Source organism: Salvelinus sp. IW2-2015, linkage group LG7 (genome assembly GCF_002910315.2).
Source record: "Salvelinus sp. IW2-2015 linkage group LG7, ASM291031v2, whole genome shotgun sequence".
NCBI lineage: Eukaryota > Metazoa > Chordata > Actinopteri > Salmoniformes > Salmonidae > Salvelinus > Salvelinus sp. IW2-2015.
This window is the reverse complement of record NC_036847.1, coordinates 28,172,058-28,193,834: the sequence shown is the minus strand read 5'-3', so window position 1 is coordinate 28,193,834 and position 21,777 is coordinate 28,172,058. Positions and strand designations below refer to the sequence as shown.

At 41.3% G+C, this 21,777-nt stretch overlaps 1 protein-coding gene across 4 annotated transcripts in view; it reads left to right on the top strand.

The window, feature by feature from the left end:
* Nucleotides 1-359: 359 nt before the first annotated feature.
* Nucleotides 360-21,777, top strand: part of LOC111966762 (6-phosphofructo-2-kinase/fructose-2,6-bisphosphatase-like) — a 28,625-nt gene continuing 7,207 nt past the window's right edge. The window contains exons 1-8 of one of the 4 annotated variants that reach the window (XM_023991676.2): nt 360-710; nt 7,087-7,212; nt 7,352-7,448; nt 7,734-7,800; nt 11,946-12,020; nt 12,199-12,255; nt 12,361-12,482; nt 12,774-12,981. In XM_023991676.2, the coding sequence (XP_023847444.1) occupies nt 674-710; nt 7,087-7,212; nt 7,352-7,448; nt 7,734-7,800; nt 11,946-12,020; nt 12,199-12,255; nt 12,361-12,482; nt 12,774-12,981 (789 nt within the window). In that variant the 5' untranslated portion in view covers nt 360-673. Of the gene's footprint in view, nt 711-854; nt 1,070-5,639; nt 5,833-7,086; nt 7,213-7,351; nt 7,449-7,733; nt 7,801-11,945; nt 12,021-12,198; nt 12,256-12,360; nt 12,483-12,773; nt 12,982-21,777 lie in introns of those variants that run through there. The other 3 variants (XM_023991675.2, XM_023991677.2, XM_023991674.2) reach the window with 3 other exon arrangements.

Genomic DNA, 21,777 nt, shown 5'->3' with positions numbered 1-21,777 from the left:
CTAGTAATTACTTTGTATTAACCCTCTTTGACACGTGTGTGCATGATAAGTGGCTGACCTGGGCTCAAATACTATTTGATATTACTTCAAATAGTTTAGCTGGGCTTGATTAAGCGTGCCTGGTGCAATTGAACCAATAGAAGAGTCACAGAAGTGTAAAACCAGCCCGCCTGGCACTACAGGCAGGCTAAAGCTAAAGCTAATAGTATTTGAAAGATTTCAAATGCTATTCAAACCCAGGTCTGAATGATAAGCGAAGCCACGGAGTTGTAAAGATTCAAATCCCCTCGGTGACCTTTGCTCCTGTTACGAGCTCACTCCTCTGGCTGTGTGTGTGTGTGAGTGTGCGTATGTGTGAGTGTGCATGTGCGTGTGCGTGTGTGTGTGTGTGTGTGCGTGTGCGTGTGCGTGTGCGTGTGTATGTGTGTGTGTGGGTGTGTGTGTGTGTGTGTGTGTGTAAGTTGTGAATGGTGAACCCAAGACCTGGCAAACATTAAAGGACAAGCCCAGCGTATGTCCATGTGTCGTAGAAAGAGGGAGAAGGTGGTGAGGGGGGAAAGAATGCTTTGGCCGAGGCATTTGGTTACATTAATAAGAGCATCTGACTGCAGAGCCATGGACATTAGTAAGTCTTCTTCAGACCGTGCACCCTGCAGGGATAGAACTGCTCCATATGGAATACATAATGAGGCGCCGCTGTGACAGCGCAGGTGAGAGCATTCATTGATGAACATGCACTCTCTTGAGAGAGAGGAGTAGGAAGTGCTAAGATGGTGTAGTAAAGTCCAACTTTACTGGACTTGGTTCAGTTCTGTCTATGCACATGTTGTTACGAGCACATGTTGTTCAGGGGGCTAAGTGCAGCAGCACAGAAATACACGCAAGCAAAATAGACTTGGTGGATTGGTGTTACACTATGATTCAGACAGTTTTGCAGACACTGCTACAGACCGGACAACGTCTTCTCTGGGTTTCAAGTTGCCTTGATTTAGAAGGCTGCCTTGATTTAGAAAGGATGGACACACAGGTGAAATGGGAAAGGACTTGGGAAGGTCTGTCTGTCACTCTGGTAACTCTAATATCTTCTGTTGTTTCCCTCTATTTCTTTATACATTAGTGGTATCCTCTTTGTGCTCTGTTACAGTATGATTAGCACAGTCAAGTATAGTAGTAACCTATCACTGAATGAATGCCACAGTTGTAGGATCTTAATTGGAGCCAGTTTGCTACAGCAGGAAAATAATTCTACAGCAACAGGAAATGTGAATTATTATGTGGATTATAAAAAATGGTATAGAACAAGAAGGCCCGCACACTGTTAAAGCTCCAAATTCACCGCTTTATTGACAGCGTTTCCATCTGAAGCGGATCTTGGTCAGGTCATTATAAAGGACATTGTTTGTAGGGGTTGATGCACTTTTTGTATCACAAAAAGGAAGCCTTTTTTAACCTTGAATACACTAGAAGTTAACATTTCCTGATGTGGAGGAAATGTTTATATACTGTTTTATAAACTTCAGATGTATATACTGTATTCTAGTCAACGCACATCCTATATAACTACACCTGCACACACCTTTTCTATTCATATACTTTCTATACACACCATTACACACTGAGTGTATAAACATTATGAACACCTGCTCTTTTAATGACATAGACTGACCAGGTGAATCCAGGTGAAAGCTATGATCCCTTATTGATGTCACTTGTTAATTCCACTTCAATCGAAGTAGAGGAAGGGGAGGAGACAGATTAAAGAAGGATTTTTAAGCTTTGAGACAATTGAGACATGGATTGTGTATGTGTGCCATTCAGAGGGTAAATGTGCAAGACAAAATATGCAAGTGCCTTTGAATGGGGTATGGTAGTAGGTGCCAGGCGCACCGGTTTGTGTTAAGAACTGCAACACTGCTGGGTTTTCCATGCTAAACAGTTTCATGTGTGTCTCAAGAATAGTCCACCACCCAAAGGACATCCAGGCAACTTGACACAACTGGGAAGCATTGGCGTCAACATGGGCCAGCATTCCCGTGAAACGCTTTCGACACCTTGTAGAAACCCATGCCCCGCCGAATCGGGAGTGCAACTCAATATTAGGAAACTATTCTTAATTTGTTGTACATAGTATATATACAGTTGAAGTCGGAAGTTTACATACACTTTAGCCAAATACATTTAAACTCTGTTTTTCCACAATTCCTGACATTTAATCCTAGAAGAATTCCCTGTCTTAGGTCAGTTAGGATCACCACTTTATTTTAAGAATGTGAAATGTCAGAATAATAGTAGAGAGAATGATTTATTTCAGCTTTTATTTCTTTCATCACATTCCCAGTGGGTCAGAAGTTTACATATAATCAATTAGTATTTGGTAGCATTGCCTTTAAATTGTTTAACTTGGGTCAGATGTTTCGGGTAGCCTTCCACAAGCTTCCCACAATAAGTTGGGTGAATTTTGGCCCATTCCTCCTGACAGAGCTGGTGTAACTGAGTCAGGTTTGTAGGCCTCCTTGCTCGCACATGCTTTTTCAGTTCTGCCCACACATTTTCTATAGGATTGAGGTCAGGGCTTTGTGATGGCCACTCCAATACCTTGACTTTGTTGTCCTTAAGCTATTTTGCCACAACTTTGGAAGYATGCTTGGGGTCATTGTCCGTTTGGAAGACCCATTTGCGACCAAGCTTTAACTTCCTGACTGATGTCTTGAGATGTTGCTTCACTTTATCCACATCATTTTTCTTCCTCATGATGCCATCTATTTTGTGAAGTGCACCAGTCCCTCCTGCAGCAAAGCACCCCCACAACAGTCATTAAAACTTGGAGTCATTAAAAATCGTTTTTCAAACACTCCACAAATTTCTTGTTAACAAACTATAGTTTTGGCAAGTCGGTTAGGACATCTACTTTGGGCATGACACAGTTAATTTTTCCAACAATTGTTTACAGACAGATTATTTCACTTATAATTCACTGTATCACAATTCCAGTGGGTCAGAAGTTTACATACACTAAGTTGACTGTGCATTCAAATAGCTTGGAAAATTCCAGAAAATTCCAGAAAACCTCCAATTGACCAGCTCTTTGGGACCTGTTACGGAACGGGACGGTCTGTCTTCTTAAGGAATCTTGCTCAAGCATAAACCAACTCCAAAATGTCATGTACCCTCTTGCCATCTTAATATCTCATTCCATCTTCATATGGAATGTAACCTCAACCACCTTGAAGGCCCAGCGCAGTGAAAAACATGATTTTCTGTGTTTTATATATATTTCCACACTATGAGGTTGGAAATTTTGAGAATTATGGTAATGCCCTTTAAGTGCAAGAACTATTTGAAAAGACTGTTTGAAATTTCAGCCTGTTTTTGATGGGATGGAATTTTGGCCAGACTGGTGACATCACAAGGTGGAAAATTAGTTAATAGACCAATAAGAAAGAGAGTTTCAAACCTCTCTGCCATGTCTCTGCCATAAAAGCTAGTTTTCTGATAGTCCCAGCAAAATTCTTGCTTGAGAAATTGCTCTTTGTTAGGAAGCTGTTTTTGTTTATTTTTGACCATTTTAATTGAAAACAATCACAGTAAGAAATATATTGTTACCAAAAAATGATTTGATATTGAGATAAACATTTCTGCATTGGACCTTTAAGTACAGTATGTTCCATGTAAACTTTTATTATGCAGTTTACAGTTCCTCAGAGAGAGAGAGGTTTTCAGGAACACACTTACACTTAGCTGTGGTTTACAGCAGCTGCCCAATCATAGCTCATTGCTCAGCAGCTACAGTGCAGTCAATCCCTGTCATTCTATTTGGAGCAGGGAGGCCGGGCTAAATTCCTGCCAGGCCAAACTCTCAGCCAGCAGGGATAGCATGTTCCTCTCTCGCTTCTCCTGGGCTCTACTAACAAAAACAGATCTAGACTCTGTGGTCATTACTGTTGCTGAAAGGCATAAACATTGTCTGTACTGCAGAATATCAGGTTAGATACTTAACCTTTTTAACATATGCCAACATAGGCCTACGGTACGATTTGCCCAGAATGTGGTCAGTTAGGTAACTTAACAGTTGGTATGAGGTCTGACACTTAGATACAGAATGTATTGCTGTGTTATGGGAATTACATTTTCTGTTGCAGAGTAATGGCAGAGGCCAAGACACTGTAAGACTAACTGCCAAACGAACTGTCTGTCTCTGTTAGAATTTGACCACAAAGTTTTATTCAAAGTATCCTGTTCCAATGCCCATTTCAGCCTTGATAAGTTACTGCAGGTCTAAGTAAAAATGTGTTTCAGCAAACCCCACAGTGGAAATGTCTAAACAATGTTGCCACTGCATGTGAAACATGATACTATACGGTAGGCCTACACTCGTAGAAAAAAGGGTTCCAAAAGGGTTAGTTGGCTATCCCCGTAGGAGAACCCTTTTTGGTTCCTTGTAAGAACTCTTTTGAAACAAAAAGTTGTTTGGACAGCTGAAGAAGCCTTTTTGGTTCTAGATAGCAATCTTTTTTCTAAGAATGTATGGATATAACATAAATAAGAATTGCGGGGGTAACAATGCCCAATGGGCCCAGTGGACAAAGCTGGTTGAAATGACGTCAATACAACTAGTTTGCAACCAGGTTGTAATGGTGTAGTAATGATATAATTTCAACCAGTTTTGCTCGCCTGCTGGGAGGCTACATTACGTATTGATGACATTATCTAACCCATGACGCCTCTTCCCTTTAATACTCCACTGCATTAAGTTGTAATGAGATCAGATAAGGGACTGTCCATGTCTCATACGTTGTCAGATGTCTAATTCCTTAGTCAGGTTAATGCCTCATTGCCTTGGTAACCTCTTGAAGTACTGTCAACAAAGTCAGATATTTTCTGAATGAGAATGATTGCACCAGAGCAGAAAGACAGCAGAGAACATAGGGAGGAGCTGTTTTGTCAGTTTATTTGCTACCTACAGACAGTGAGAGTGTATGTAATGACAGAGCCAGTTGATCTTTCCTCTGGATGAGCATTTCAAAAGGAACTGTGTACTCTGACTTTCAACTGCCACCTTGTGGTGTAATTGAGCAACACCACACCGTTGCCAAATACAAATCAAGCAACATATATGTGCTGTACTATAGCCTCACAACATATATTGTTTTGATCAGTTCATCATAACAGTTAACTATGGAAAACTGTTACTCTGTGATGAGCTTGTTCTTCAAAAGGACTGATATATTTAATGCTTTAGTGCCATGTCACCACAACAACACAGACTTGTGTAACTTTGTGATTCCTCATCCCTACTGGCTGATATCCCAGGATATTTTAGATCCCTCTAAAGTAGTTGGCCTCTGACCATGTTCTACACTAACTGCTGAGTAGCAGTGAAACAGCATGGCATCAGTGAGCTAACATGTGTCCCAAATGGCACCAAATTCCCTATGGACCCTGGTCAAAAGTATTGCATTATATAAGGAACCAGAGCCCTATGGACCCTGGTCAAAAGTATTGCATTATTTAGGGAATCGGATGCCATTTAGAGGTCCTCCCCTTCCAGCGTCCCCTCCGCCTTCTGCTCCTTGGCAACAGTCAGGTGACCCCGCCGGAGTTCACTGAAGCAAGCGGCTGTGTTGCTCCTCTTGTCTCCCTCACTCACACTCGCTCCGCTGAACAGGGCCAGGGGGACTGTGCTGTGTTGCATGACTCTGTCTGTCTGGGTGCTGCCGAGTGCTGACATGACCACAGAACAGGAGAAGAATGAGCTCACGCAGACTCCTCTGCTCAAGATATGGGTGCCATGGTTGGGGATGGGAAGCTGCAAGCTAAGTCGCCGGAGAGGCTGTAAGTGTGAAGAACCAATTTCTGTCTAGTGCTCTCTTTCTCTTTTTTCTGCATGTTTCTGTCTGTCTCTGTCTGTTTCTGTCTGTTTCTTGCTCGCTCTCTCTTTGTCTCTGTCTCTCTCTCTGTCTCTCGCTCCTTCTCTTCTCCTGTCTGTTTTCTCTGTCTCTTCCTTCCTCTTAACTTCCTAATTCATTCATTAGTATAAGCCACGGGAAAGTTATCTTCAACAACAGGTGGATGAGTGCTCAAGTTTTGATCTTGTTGCCATGTTAAGACTATGATTGATTGTTTCCTAGTGTAAATCTTAGATCTGTTGAATGGCTTCCCTCCCACCTCCTCCATGCTCCATGTGCAAGAATAAGATTAATCCTACTCCAACATTGTCCTGTGACCTGTAATGCATGGATGCTGTATACTGACGCTGCAGTCAGTCATCATTCATACAGACTACCAGCTTCTATATCCTGCAATACGTCCTGGTTCTCCTATATCCTCCCTCGTACTACCTATTGTACTGTAACGCTCTTCTAAAGTCTCAGTTAAGTGCTTCCTGACATGTGAAATGATATCTGGTGCAGTGTGTGGATATGCAGTTTGAACATTACTTTATTGAGAAGTCTGATGTAGCCTGTGGAATGATTCTGTTCCACATGCTTTGACAGTTATTTTGTTTCTATGATGAAATCTCATGCTGAACAAGAGGTACTGCATACTGGTACTGTCTGCAATGGCACCCATGTCCCAGTGTGTTGTCACCGATGTGACTGGCTGCATGGGATACTCTGTGGTTCTCAGGATATATTCTGAAGTAGGCTTACACTCTTAAAGGAGTTGGCTAATTACTCTAGGATTATTATGCAGAACACATTACCTCTGGCGATCCTGTTGACGAGGTAAGTAAGACATAACATGGTAACAATGAGGGCTCAACCAATCCTTGCCTATTGGGAGATGACTCATCTGATAGGTGTGCCCTGGTTAACAGATATTTGATCTCTCTGTCCCCTGGTGTTCTCTCTCTTGAGGAGATGGTGAGGATTACCTTGGCACTTGGTACACACACGCACGCACGCACACACACACACACACACACACACACACACACACACACACACACACACATACTCACTGTGTGTGTAAGTGTTTACTCTCACCATTGATTTGTGCCTTGTTAAAAGTGTTCACAGAGAACCATTCTATTTACCCACCAGGCATGTACAGTAGATTCCTAAGGTCTGTCTTGTTTTTCCCCAGCCTCCGTGCCCCAGCTCACCAACTCCCCCACTCTGATTGTGATGGTTGGACTGCCTGCCAGGGGGAAGACATACATATCCAAGAAGCTCACCCGCTACCTCAACTGGATAGGGGTTCCAACAAAGGGTCAGTTCACACCCACACACTAGCCAAGTTAAATGGCCTGAGGTGTGCTTGAGTACTCATACAGGTCACTGAGGATTGGAGTTGATGGTCTTTCCCTTATCTATCCTATATCATCTATCATCAATCACCTATCGTCTAGTCTTCAACTTGGGCCAGTATCGCAGGGAAGCAGTCCAGAGCTACAAGAACTTCGAGTTCTTCAGACCGGACAATGAGGAGGCCATGCAGATTCGCAGGTAAGAGATTCCTCAGGTTTGAGGGGTTGCTCTATCTATGTGATGAAGCTATGAGTGGGGCTGCGTCTGAAATAGCACTCTTTTCCCCATAGCACTCTACTTCCCCACTACTTTCATGGTCAAAGTAGCAGTGCACTGTATAGGGAATAGGGTGACATTTCAGGTGCAGGCTAGTGGTGGTTTGTGTAAAGTATTACGTAACAACTGACATGCTATGTCCTTTTGTGCTGTGAATTATCTTTCTGTGGTTAATCCAATGATTTCTCATTGAATTTTCTTTCTCAGGGCCTGCGCTACAAATGCCCTTAAAGATGTAGTTATCTACTTCTCAAAGGAACATGGACAAGTAGCCGTGAGTAAGAGGACAATTTAAAACTGCCCCTCTGAGCTGACTGTCAATAGGGCAAACACACCATACCTCTTACACATGACTGAGACATACTGTACTCAGGGTGGACAGGACATTGAACTTCAAACACACTGTACATGATATACTGGATACCTCCAGGTCTCCATGGGTAAAAATATATTTTGACCTCTATGGATTTACAGATTAAATAAAGGTTAAAGAAATATACACTGTGCCAATGTTCCCTCTAAGCTGCGGGTGCACAGTAGCCCCAAGACTGCTGCTCAGCTCCCCCTGGACTGCCAAGCAGAAGAAATATCAGCCCACAGAGAGAAGTACGAGATTGAACTTCACTCAACTTTCTAGAGCAGTGGTCATCAAACTCGACTGATTGATCTCCAAGGCATTCCTAATCGATCGCCAAATATTTCTGTAAAAAAAACAAAGATAAAGCCTTGTGTTCCTATTTTGTTTTGCGATTTTGAACAATTTCATGTGTCTGAAGGTACAAACTCTGCCTGTTGGCAGGACCGGAGAGCAAATCAAGTGCACTATAGGCCTACCATGGGCCAATCGGATGGCTCAGATCACGTGTCTGCAGTAACGTAGCAGGCATAAAAGAAAGCTACAGCAAAATTGATACTGTAAGATTTCAAAACATTTAAAACCATGATTAGAAAGAGACTGTCAATGAATATAGCAAAGAGCTGCTGTTTTACGAGTGAGTTGATGTTTAAGTTCTTACTCAGCACTGTCAACACTTTGTATTCAACATAAAAAGTGTGTTTTTCCTCAGCGTTACAATAAGCACTGTAGCAGTAAGGAATGAGTAGGAAATTATATATATATGGGCTTGGGTTGTTGTTATTATTAGCGGCTTGGGTCTTTTTAACATTGAGGAATATTTCACTTAATCGGTTCATAAGAGTAACAACATACATTTGTGGATGAGGTGCGGTGCTACTCCAGTTTCACCATCAGCTGGAAGATGGTGTCCCCTTTGGTCAGTGTCAGTGGAGGAAAGGGAGAGCGGAGGGATGTTGAGAGGCGGACCCTAAATCTGCTGCTCTCTGCCTCCATTGAGACTGAAGATCAGATAAATCAGCCCAGTAAAATATTTAAATGTTTGCTCACTCAGCTGTGCCTCACAAGTAATACAACAACGGATCTATTACGGGTATGATCATATAGCCTACCTCAAATTTCTTTAGATAATTTTAAAAAATGCCGGAACAACAATGCGGTGATAATACAGTTGAAGTCGGAAGTTTACATACACTTTAGCCAAATATATTTAAACTCAGTTTTTCACAATTCCTGACATTTAATCCTAGTAAAAATACCCTGTCTTAGGTCAGTTAGGATCACCACTTTATTTTAAGAATGTGAAATGTCAGAATAATAATTGAGAGAATAATTTATTTCAGCTTTTATTTCTTTTCTTTCATCACATTCCCAGTGGGTCAGAAGTTTACATACACTCAATTAGTATTTGGTAGCATTGCCTTTAAATTGTTTAACCTGGATCAAACGTTTTCCGGTAGCCTTTCACAAGCTTCCTACAATAAGTTGGGTGAATTTTGGCCCATTCCTCCTGACAGAGCTGGTGTAACTGAGTCAGGTTTGTAGACCTCCTTGCTCGCACATGCTTTTTCAGTTCTGCCCACAAATGTTCGATAGGATTGAGGTCAGGGCTTTGTAATGGCCACTCCAATACCTTGACTTTGTTGTCCATAAGCCATTTTGCCACAAATTTGGAAGTATGCTTGGGGTCATTGTCCATTTGGAAGACCCATTTGCGCCCAAGCTTAAACTTCCTGACTGATGTCTTGAGATGTTGCCTCACTTTATCCACATCATTTTTCTTCCTCATGATGCCATCTATTTTGTGGAGTGCACCAGTCCCTCCTGCAGCAAAGCACCACCACAACATGATGCTGCCACCCCTGTCCTTCAMGGTTGGGATGGTGTTCTTCAGCTAGCAAGCCTCCCCCTTTTTCCTCCAAACATAAGGATGGTCATTATGGCCAAACCGTTCTATTTTTGTTTCATCAGACCAGAGGACATTTCTCCAAAAGGTACAATCTCTGTCCCCATGTGCAGTTGCAAACCGTAGTCTGGCTTTTTTATGGTGGTTTTGGAGCAGTGGCTTCTTCCTTGCTGAGCGGCCTTTCAGGTTATATTGATATAGGACTCGTTTTACTGTGGATATTGTCACGACCGTCGTCGGAAGGAGACCAAGGCGCAGCGTGGTGAGCGTACATTTGAGGTCTTGGCTGATTTCTTTTGATTTTCCCATGATGTCAATCAAAGAGGCACTGAGTTTGAAGGTAGGCCTTGAAATATATCCACAGGTACACCTCCGATTGATCAAATGATGTAAATTAGTCTATAAGAAGCTTCTAAAGCCATGACATAATTTTCTGGAATTTTCCAAGCTGTTTAAAGGCACAGTCAACTTAGTGTATGTAAACTTCTGACCCACTGGAATTGTGATACAGTGAATTATAAGTGAAATAATCTGTCTGTAAACAATTGTTGGAAAAATTACTTGCCAAAACTCTTTGTGGAGTGGTTGAAAAACAAGTTTTAATGACTCCAACCTAAGTGTATGTAAATTCCGACTTCAACTGTATACGTGGTGATAATGTATTGGGCCTATAGCTTACTGCACAAACCTCATTGCTACAGTACTGTTTTTAATTGGTTAATGTTGCATAGGCTTACGTTTTTTAAGTCATGATAAAAAAAACTGAGCGGTAGATCTCGGCTAACATTTTGACTCGGAAAGTGATCTTGACTCGGAAAAGGTTGGTGACCACCGTTCTAGAGTTTTCCCTGTTAACACTATCAACGTTTCCCTTTAATATGGCAATTGTGATCGAATCTATGCATTATTAGCCACTTTTAATGCAACATATCGAAACAAAACAAAACAAACTATGCAAGAGATTTTGTTGTTGGCCGAAAGCATCAGAGTAGGATTCTATTGCATTGACACGCACTACTCAGTCCGTACTCTACACAGACCAATCTGTGCAATTTACTTTGAACTTGACTGTGTTTACAGCATGAGGGGTCTTGAGTAGATGTGCTTGTTTTGAGATCAAAGTGAGAGCTGCATGTAGCAACGTGTTTATTTTGTTCATATCCTTTGCTAGTTAGTGAGTTATTAGCCCAGTTATAGATAGGGAGTGATTGCTTCCTACAAGACCACAAAACATGTACATTTCCTTACATCTTTGAAAAGCGATTCAGGTAAAGAGCTTTTTTTGTCTTAAAGGGGCAGTGTTTTATTTTGAGACAGGTTTGAATAAGCTAAGTAGCCAATAGGCAGAAKGTAGCATAATTTGTCTGATTCTCTGTAATAATGGTATGGGAATAATAATGTATTTTACTTTGTAAAGTGGTTTCTTACATCAAACAACACAAAATGTTCAGTCACCTCCTTGTCTGATGGACAAGTAGATAAGCAGGTTCATGTCAAGCCCTGCATTTTTTTTCAAAAGTCTCATGGAATGTAGGCCTACATTGAACACAACACATTGGCTGCTACTGTAGGCTGAGTGATAGAACAGCTATTTCCATGTTAAAATGTTATGGGATGCATTTTCTCCATTGTTTTTGATGGTTGACCACCCAGCCTACATTATGATCAAATAGTCACAGTGGCCTACTTGGCCCCTGTTAAAACTGTAACTTAAAATGGGTACAGGCTCAGTGTTCACAGTAAACTTTTGCTGGAAGTTACACAGTTTTTTTACAAAGTTCAAGTTTGCGCTCAGAAGACCTGAAATTTGCTCAGCGCCAAAATAATTTTGAGTGAACATTGCACTGTGCCCACGTTCTGCTACATTGACTGGAATGTACAGATGTAGGATCTTCATTTAAGCCAGTTTGCTACAGCAGGAAAATAATTCTGAAGCAACAGGAAATTAGAATTTTTATGTGGGGTTATAATTAATGGACCTTTTTGTAGGGGTTGATACATTTTTCATGGTGGAAATGACAAACTATATAAGCTTTTTTTTTTATATCAAATACACAGGAAAATGCTCAGCAACAAAATAGTGAAACAATTAAAATCCTACATCTGTACAGTCGATTAAAATATATTTTCTCTCAAATTTCTATCCTCTTCCCTCCAGGTGTTTGATGCCACCAACACAACACGGGAGAGGAGGATATCCATTGTGAGCTTTTCCAAGGAAAAAGGCTACAAGGCAGGTTCAAGGGCAGGCCAACTGACAGTCCTGTAGCTGCTACTATACATAATGAATAAACACTTTACTACCACTGCAACAGCTAAATACAAACTCAGATGGTGATATGCATTAAAGTTCAATTTAAACTGGACAAAACCCCTTTGGTATAATGAACACAACTGAATTGTCCTTACAGGTATTTTTTGTGGAGTCCATTTGTGATGATCCAGACATCATTGCACAGAATATCACGGTGAGAAAGTCTATTCTCAAACCTTACCGGAGGACTCTCTGTTTCTAAGATGCCAAACTCTGCAAGATGTTAAACTCTACACTGTGACACTGACCTTTGTCCCAGGAAGTGAAAGTGAGCAGCCCAGACTATGTGAACTGTGACAAGGATGAGGCGCAGGCAGACTTCCTGAAACGTATCGAGTGCTACAAGCAAACCTATGTGTCTTTGGACGATGAGAAAGACAGGTAGAGTTCAACAGACTGTGCCAACTAGCCTGGTCCCAGAACTGTTTGTGCTGTCTTGCCAACTCCTTTATAGTCATTGTCAAAAAAACTAATCTGGGATCAGGCTTTATGCCAACAGCTCCTCTCCCTGAATGAGAGAAATAGTAAAAACTAAACTGAAAAAAATACTTGGTTATCCAAAATCCATCTCTCGTTCTGTCTTCCTGTATTTCCCCTACATGTTATTGTGTCGGCACCTGTCTTGAATAATAATTGTCTCCCTATGTGTCTCTCTATATTTCCTATACAAAGGCATCTGTCTTACATCAAGATCTTCAACGTGGGCTCTAGGTACTTGGTGAACCTTGTGCAAGACCATATACAGAGCCGGATCGTGTACTACCTTATGAACATCCACGTCACACCGCGCTCTATCTTCCTGAGCCGCCACGGGGAGAGCGAGCTGAACCTGCTGGGTCGCATTGGGGGAGACTCAGGACTCTCTCCCAGGGGTCACAAGGTCAGTAGGCCACACAGGCATGGATCTCGGCTCCCAGAATCTAATCAGCTAACATTCCAATTTTTTTGCCTGTCACTGAGACTAATATTACATCAATCAAATGTATTTATAAAGCCCTTTTTACATCAGCCGATGTCACAAAGTGCTATACAGAAACCCAGCCTAAAACCCCAAACAGCAAGCAATGCAGATGTAAATTCAGAAGCACAATGGCTAGGAAAAACTCTCTAGAAAGGCAGGAACCTAGGAAGAAACCTAGAGAGGAACCAGGCTCTGAGAGGTGGCCAGTCCTCTTCTGGCTATGCCGAGTGGAGATTATAACAGATGTTCAAACATTTATAGATGACCAGCAGGGTCAAATAATAATAATAATTACAGTAGTTGTAGAGGGTGCAACAGGTCAGGACCTCAAGAGTAAATGTCAGTTGGCTTTTCATAGCCGATCATTCTGAGTTAGAGACAGCAGGTGCGGTAGAGAGAGAGAGTCGAAACAGTAGGTCTGGGACAAGGTGGCACGTCCGTCAAACACATCAGGGTTATTATTTTTATTTTACCTTTATTTAACTAGGCTGTCACGATCGTCTTGAGGATAATGAGTGGACCAAGGCGCAGCGTGTGAAAAATACATCTCTTTTATTTGAGGCGAGTGAAACACGAAACGAACACTTATAACAAAATGAAACAAAGCTACAAACGTAAGTGCAATACAAACGCTACAAACGTTCTACATAGACAATTACCCACAAAACCCAATGCCTATGGCTGCCTTAAATATGGCTCTCAATCAGAGACAATGAACCACAGCTGCCTCTAATTGAGAACCAATCTAGGCAGCCAWAGACATACAAAACCCCTAGACAAGACRCTGAYCCATTTAACCTACAAACCCCTAGACAATCCAAAAACACATACATTCCCCATGTCACACCCTGACCTAACTAAAATAATAAAGAAAACAAAGAATACTAAGGCCAGGGCATGACATAGGCAAGTCTGTTAAGAACAAATTCTTATTTTCAATGACAGCCTAGGAACAGTGGGTTAACTGCCTTGTTCAAGGGCAGAAACACAGATTTGTACCTTGCCAGCTCAGGAATTCAAACTTGCAACCTTTCGGTTACTAGTCCAACGCTCTAACCACTAGGCTACGCTGCCGCCCCATAGCCACAGGGTTCCATAGTCACAGGCAGAACAGTTGAAACTGGAGCAGCAGCACGACCAGGTGGACTGGGGACAGCAAGGAGTCATCAGGCCAGGTAGTTCTGAGGCATGGTCCAATGGCTCAGGTCCTCCAAGAGAAGAGAGAGAGAGAAAGAGAAAGAGAGAGAGAGAGAATTAGAGGGAGCATACTTAAATTCACACAGGACACCGGATAAGACAGGAGAGATAATCCAGATATAACAGACTGACCCTAGCCCCCCAACACATAGACTATTGCAGCATAAATAATGGAGGCTGAGACAGGAGGGTTTGCAAGACAACTGTGGCCCCGTCCGACAATACCTCCAGACAGGGCCAACCAGGCAGGATATAACCTCGCCCACTTTGCTAAAGCACAGCCCCCACACCACTAGAAGGATATCTTCAACTACCAACTTACTGAGACAAGGCTGAGTATAGTCCACGAAGATCTCCCCCACGACACAAAMCTGAGGGGGGCGCCAAACCTGGACAGGAAGATCACGTCAGTGACTCAACCCACTCAAGCAACGCACCCCTCCTAGGGACGGGATGGAAGAGCACCAGCAAGCCAGTGTAATAGGGTTGGAGGAAGAGAATCTCGGTGGAGAGAGAGGAACCGGCCAGGCAGAGACCGCAGGGTGGTTCGTCGCTCCAGTGCCTTTCCGTTCACCTTCACACCCCTGGGCCAGACTACGCTCTATCATAGAACCTACTGAAGAGATGAGTCTTCAATAAAGACTTAAAGACCAAGTCTACGTCTCTCACATGGATAGGCAGACCATTCCATAATAACGGAGCTCTCTAGGAGAAAGCCCTGCCTCCAGCTGTTCGCATAGAAATTCTAGGGATAATAAGGAGTCCTGCATCTTGTGACTGTAGCGTATGTGTAGGTACATGTATGTACGGCAGGACCAAATCAGAGAGATAGGTACAGTAGGAGCAAGCCCATGCAATGTTTTGTAGGTTAGCAGTAAAAACTTGAAATCAGCCCTTGCCTTAGCAGGAAGCCAGTGTAGAGAGGCTAGCACTGGAGTAATATGATTTAAAAAATGTGGTTCCAGTCAAGATTCTAGCAGCCGTGTTTAGCACTAACTGAAGTTTATTTAGTGCTTTATCCAGGTAGACGGAAAGTAGAGCATTGCAATAGTCTAATCTAGAAGTGACAAAAGCATGGATTAATTTTTCTGCATAATTTTTGGACAGAAAGTTTCTGATTTTTGCAATGTTGCGAAGATGGAAAAAAAGCTGTCTTTGAAATAGTTTTGATATGTTCGTCAAAAGAGAGATCAGGGTCCAGAGTAACGCCGAGGTCCTTCACAGTTTTATTTGTGACGACTGTACAACCATCAAGATTAATTGTCAGATCCAACAGAAGATCTCTTTGTTTCTTCGGACCTAGAACTAGCATCTCTGTTTTGTCTGAGTTTAAAAGTAATACATTTGCCGCCATCCACTTCCTTATGTCTGAAACACAGGTTTCCAGGTAGGAACATTTTGAGGCTTCACCATGTTTCATTGAAATGTACAGCTGTGTGTCGTCCGCATAGCAGTGAAAGTTAACATTATGTTTCCGAATAATATATAATGAAAACAATAGAGGTCCTAAAACGGAACCTTGAGGAAAACCAAAACTTACTGTTGATTTGTCAAACCACCCACAGAGACAAACTGATATCTTTCCTGACAGATAAGATCTGAAATCGGGCCAGAACTTGTTCATGTAGACCAATTTTGTTTTCCAATCTCTCCCAAAGAATGTGGTGATCGATGGTATCAAAAGCAGCACTAGAGTGATTCTCACGAAATCTTGGTTTCAAAGATTTCAAACATGAAATCTTTAAAAAGACTTGCATCAAAAAATGTCCTTTTTAGGCATAAATAACAAGGTCTGTGTTTGTGTTTGTGAGCATTAATTTAAAAACCTTTACTGACAATTTAACACCTTTATGAACATATTTTCACCGCAATGGTCTGAAAACATAAAGAATAAGCAAATACATAGAAAAAAAGAAAAAAGAAAGATTATTAACAGTCTTGAAACTCTGAAATAATATAGATTTTTAAATTAACATTTTTATTTGATTTTGACTGATTTCTCTCATTACCGCAACACCTTCCGCAATCTACAACCTAATATTTTTGATATTTTTGATAATAATTACAATTTAACATTAACACTGGAGTGATAGATGTGCAGATGATGATGTGGAGATACTGGGGTGCAAAAGAGCAAAAATAAATAACAATATGGGGATGAGGGTAGTTGGTTGGGCTATTTACAGATGGGATTCAAGTTCAATCAATTTCATTTTGCAGTGCCTCAAAAGTACATAACACACATACAGTGCCTTGCAAAAGTTTTCACCCCTTTGGCATTTTTCCTATTTTGTTGCATTACGACCTGTAGTTTAAATTGATTTTTATTTGGATTTCATGTAATGGAATGGACAAAATAGTCCAAATTGGTGAAGTGAAATGAAAAAAAGAACTTGTTTCAAAAAATTCAAAAAAATACAAAATGGAAAAGTGGTGCGTGCATATATATTCACCCCTTTTGCTATGATGCCCCTAAATAAGATCTGGTGCAACCAATTACCTTCATAAGTCACATAATTAGTTAAATAAAGTCCACCTGTGTGCAATCTAAGTGTCACATGATATGTCACATGATCTCAGTATATATACACCTGTTCTGAAAGGCCCCAGAGTCTGCATCACCACTAAGCAAGGGGCACCGCCAAGCAAGCGGCACTATGAAGACCAAGGAGCTCTCCAAACAGGTCAGGGACAAAGTTGTGGAGATTACAGACCAGGGCTGGGTTATAAAAAAATATCCGAAACTTTGAACATCCCATGGAGCACCATGAAATCCATTATTAAAAAATGGAAAGAATATGGCACCACAACAAACCTGCCAAGAGAGGGCCGCCCACCAAAACTCACAGACCAGGCAAGGAGGGCATTAATCAGAGAGGCAACAAAAAGACCAGAGATAACCCTGAAGAGCTGCAAAGCTCCACAGCGGAGATTGGAGTATCTGTCCATAGGACCACTTTAAGCCGTACACTCCACAGAGCTGGGCTTTACTGGAAGAGTGGTCAGAATAAAGTAATTGCTTGCACATTTGGTGTTCGCCAAAAGGCATGAGGGAGACTCCCCAAACATATGGAAGAAGGTACTCTGGTTAGATGAGACAAAAATGTTGCTTTTTGGCCATCAAGGAAAACGCTATGTCTGGCGCAAACCTAACACCTCTCATCACCCCGAGAACAACATCCCCACAGTGAAGCATGGTGGTGGCAGCATCATGCTGTGGGTATGTTTTTCATCGACAGGGACTGGGAAACTGGTCAGAATTTAAGGAATGATGGATGGCCCTAAATACAGGGAAATTCTTGAGGGAAACCTGTTTCAGTCTTCAAGAGATTTGAGACTGGGACGGAGGTTCACCTTCCAGCAGGACAATGACCCTAAGCATACTGCTAAAGCAACACTTGAGTGGTTTAAGGGGAAATATTTAAATGTCTTGGAATGGCCTAGTGACAGCTCAGACCTCAATCCAATTGAGAATCTGTGGTATGACTTAAAGATTGCTGTACACCAGCAGAACCCATCCAACTTGAAGGAGCTGGAGAAGTTTTGCCTTGAAGAATGGGCAAAAATCCCAGTGGCTAGATGTGCCAAGCTTATAGAGACATACCCCAAGAGACTTGCAGCTGTAATTGCTGCAGAAGGTGGCTCTACATAGTATTGACTTTGGGGGGGTGGATAGTTATGCACGCTCAAGTTTTCTGTTTGTTTCACAATAAAAAATATTTAGCATCTTCAAAGTGGTAGGCATGTTATGTAAATCAAATGATACAAACCCCCCAAAAATCTATTTTAATTCCAGGTTGTAAGGCAACAAAATAGGAAAAATGCCAAGGGGTTGAATACTTTCGCAAGCCACTGTAGGCTAAAAACAGAGAATACATAAAAACAACACATACAAAAACATTAGAACAATAAATACATCATCGTCAATACACACACTGGCCTGTATAGTGTCCCTTGGGGATGATGTTTCTATGACCCCAAGCTGGTGCAGCTTCTTTATCTTTAAGCCAAAGTTTTCATGCGTTTTGCAAGCACATGTTCTCTGTCTGTGACTCTTCGCTGGCCAATCCAAAATGGCTTGGAGAGGTTGTGCCTCATCAGACAAATCTTCAATGAAGATAGTGACCGTTAAGGCTCTCTTACGGAATATCTGGACCTTTTTCCGAATTTCTCGAGATTTCCCATTTATTACAATGGAGACTTAATCTTGATGAAGGAAGCGGCTAACAAGTTTGCGCATTAGTCTTCTCTGGCTGTTACTGGGTAATGTTCTCTGATGACCTCTCTTTGTAGATTTCTTCTGGACCTATCTGCCTTCCATGTTGACAATTACCTGCTTCCTCTTGGCCCTCATCTCAAGTCTTTTCAGTCTTTTCTTTAGGTTGCCCATCCTTTGGTCCTCTCCAGCAGCTTCTCTGCTGTGTAACGCAACTTTGACCTCAATTTTAATAGTGTTTTTTTTCTTCTGTTCCTCTTTTTGGGTGATTCCTTTGGGGTAGATGTCTTCATTGGTCCTGGTGTCTGTAGAGATGTCTCTCTTCTTTTAGGAGTTGAGTTGATGGCAGGGACATTTACCTGCTGAGGTGAGAATGGCTGTTCTCTTGAGGAGGATGTGTCTTCTTGAAGATTTTGAATAACTTCTTAATTTTGCTTTTTGAACATGTTGAAGTGTATCATCTTCCTGGCTTGATGGTGTTATGTCCAATACAGCTTTTAGCTGTTTCTTTCGTCTGTAATACCTTTTTGAGTTTTCCCGCCACTCTTTTCTTCTTTTCATGTTGCTTCTTTGTCAGATCTTGAGTTTTCTTGATTTTACAATTTTGATTTTGATTTTGATATCTGGAACTGGAAAGGAAGATGAAATGAAATGAGCATGTCTCAAAACATGGGAAAAATGTTACTGTTATGGACACGTCATCCTATAGTAGAGACTGAATGGCTTGCAGTGTGTGTGTGTGTGTGTGTGTGTGTGTGTGTGTGTGTGTGTGTGTGTGTTGTGTGTGGTGTGTGTGTGTGTGTGTGTGTGTGTGTGTGTGTGTGTGTGTGTGTGTGTGTGTGTGTGTGTGTGTGTGTGTGTGTGTGTGTGTGTGTGTGTGTGTGTGTGCATCCTACAGTAGGGACTGAATGGCTTACAGACTGTCTGTGTGTACACATCCTATAGTAGGAACTGAATCGCTTACAGACTTTGTGTGGACTTCTATAGTACAAACTAAATGGCTTACTGGACATGTGTGTGTGTGTGTGTGTGTGTTGTGCTGTGCGTGTGTGTGGTGGACGTGTGCTTGCGCATGTGTAGACTTCCTAACACTGTAGGGTATTGACTTCCTATAGAGACTGTATAAGGGCATAGGCTTCCTATAGACTATATATATATGCTAATTACTCTTTCTGTAACCTCTCCAACCCCTAACGTCTCTCTCTCCTTCCTTCTGTACTCTTCCAGCAGTTCTGGGTTGGTGTAAACTTTTTCTCTGAATTTTGTCAGCCTAGCCTTCGCTAAAGATGTCATTTTGTCCCTTGCTGACTGTCTGCAATTAAACAGGACATAAGGCAAAATATCAACAGTCAGTAAATAATATTTAAATTAATAGTTAATTATATATATTTAAAATAATAGTCTGTATGTGTCACGGCCGTCAAAGGAAGTGGACCAAGGTGCAGCGTGGTGAGCATACATTCTCCTTTTTATTGAAGAAATGTCGCCAACAAAAAACAATAAACAATACAAAACGACCGTGAAGCTTAAGGGCTATAGTGCCACTAACAAAAGTCAACTACCCACACTGAAAGGAGGGAAAAAGGGCTACCTAAGTATGGTTCCCAATCAGAGACAACAATAGACAGCTGTCCCTGATTGAGAACCATACCCGGCCAAAACATAGAAATAAACACAACATAGAATGCCCACCCCAAATCACACCCTGACCAAACCAAATAGAGACGTAAAAAGGCTCTCTAAGGTCAGGGCGTGACAGTATGATTAAATTCTCATTACCGAAACAGAAGTTCTCTCTACCGCAACTGGCCTTAAATTGCAGCGGTAAGTGAGAATGGTGTTGAGGAGGATGAGGAACCTTGGCATATTTTGCTAACAATGGAGAAGACATGATGACTAAGCAAATTGTTACTCAATGTACATAATTAGACATTAATGAAGTATATTTTCATCGAAAATTTGAAATCTAAAGTTTTTCTAAATGTGGAAACCTACTTGTATCAGTAATGATAATCAATTCTGTCTTGTACGCAGTCTGACAAGAGAATGTTTAACTTTTAACTGGAGAAATATAAAGAGATCTTCTTACCTCGTAGCCATATTGAAGGTACTGGCAGATGTGTTGCTTCATTCAAAGTCAAACTTTGTTTAAAATTCTCTGTGTGTGTAAACAGTCCTTCAAAAATGTTGCGGAGGATGAGAAAATCAGTCCTATTATTATTATACATGAATATTCAGTTAATATTTTTTATGTCATTTGAAAACATCTGGTAGAACATCCATTTATTTTTTTCAGAATATTTTCATTTTACTCTGTTCAAATTAAAACATGACATACATTCTGGACGCTGGACGCGTTGCGGTAATGAGTATTTCAGCAGAAAATGCAATAAAATACCAAAATAATTAATTCCTACATTGAAATTACTGTTTGTGCAAGAGAACACTTTCTTTATTATAATATTTTGGTATATTACTAAATTACATGTTTTATATTTAAAATCATTACTGCCGTGGTATTTCAATGGTTTCATGAGAATAATAAGGTCTAGGAGCACGAGGACAGATGCAGAGCCTTGGTCTGACGCCATTAAAAGGTAATTTACCATCTCCATGAGTGTAGTCTCAGTGCTATGATGGGGTCTAAAGCCAGATTGAAGTGTTACGTAACATTGTTTGTCTTCAGGAAGGCAGTGAGTTGCTGTGCAACAGCTTTTTCTAAATTTTTTTAGAGGAATGTGAGATTCGATATCGGCCAATAGTTTTTCAATATTTTCTAGGTCAAGGTTTGGCTTTTTCAAGAGAGGCGTTATTACTGCCACTTTTAGTGAGTTTGGTACACATTTGGGAGACAGGGAGCCATTTAATATGTTCAACATAGGAGGGCCAAGCACAGGAAGCAGCTCTTTCAGTTGTTTGGTTGGAATAAGGTCCAGTATGCAGCTTGAAGAGGCCATTATAATTTTCATGAATGTGTCAAGAGATATAGGATTAAAAAACTTGAGTGTCTCCCTTGATCCTAGGTCCTGGCAGTGTTGTGCAGACTCAGGACAACTGAGCTTTGGAGAAATATGCAGATTCAAAGAGGAGTCCTTAATTTGCTTTTTAATGATCATGATCTTTTCGTAAAAGAAGTTCATGAATTCATCACTGCTGAAGTGAAAGCCATCCTCTCTTTTTTTTCTTTTTTTCTTTCACCTTTATTTAATCAGGTAGGCAAGTTGAGAACAAGTTCTCATTTACAATTGCGACCTGGCAACCTCTCTTGGGGAATGCTGCTTTTTAGTTAGTTTTGCGACAGT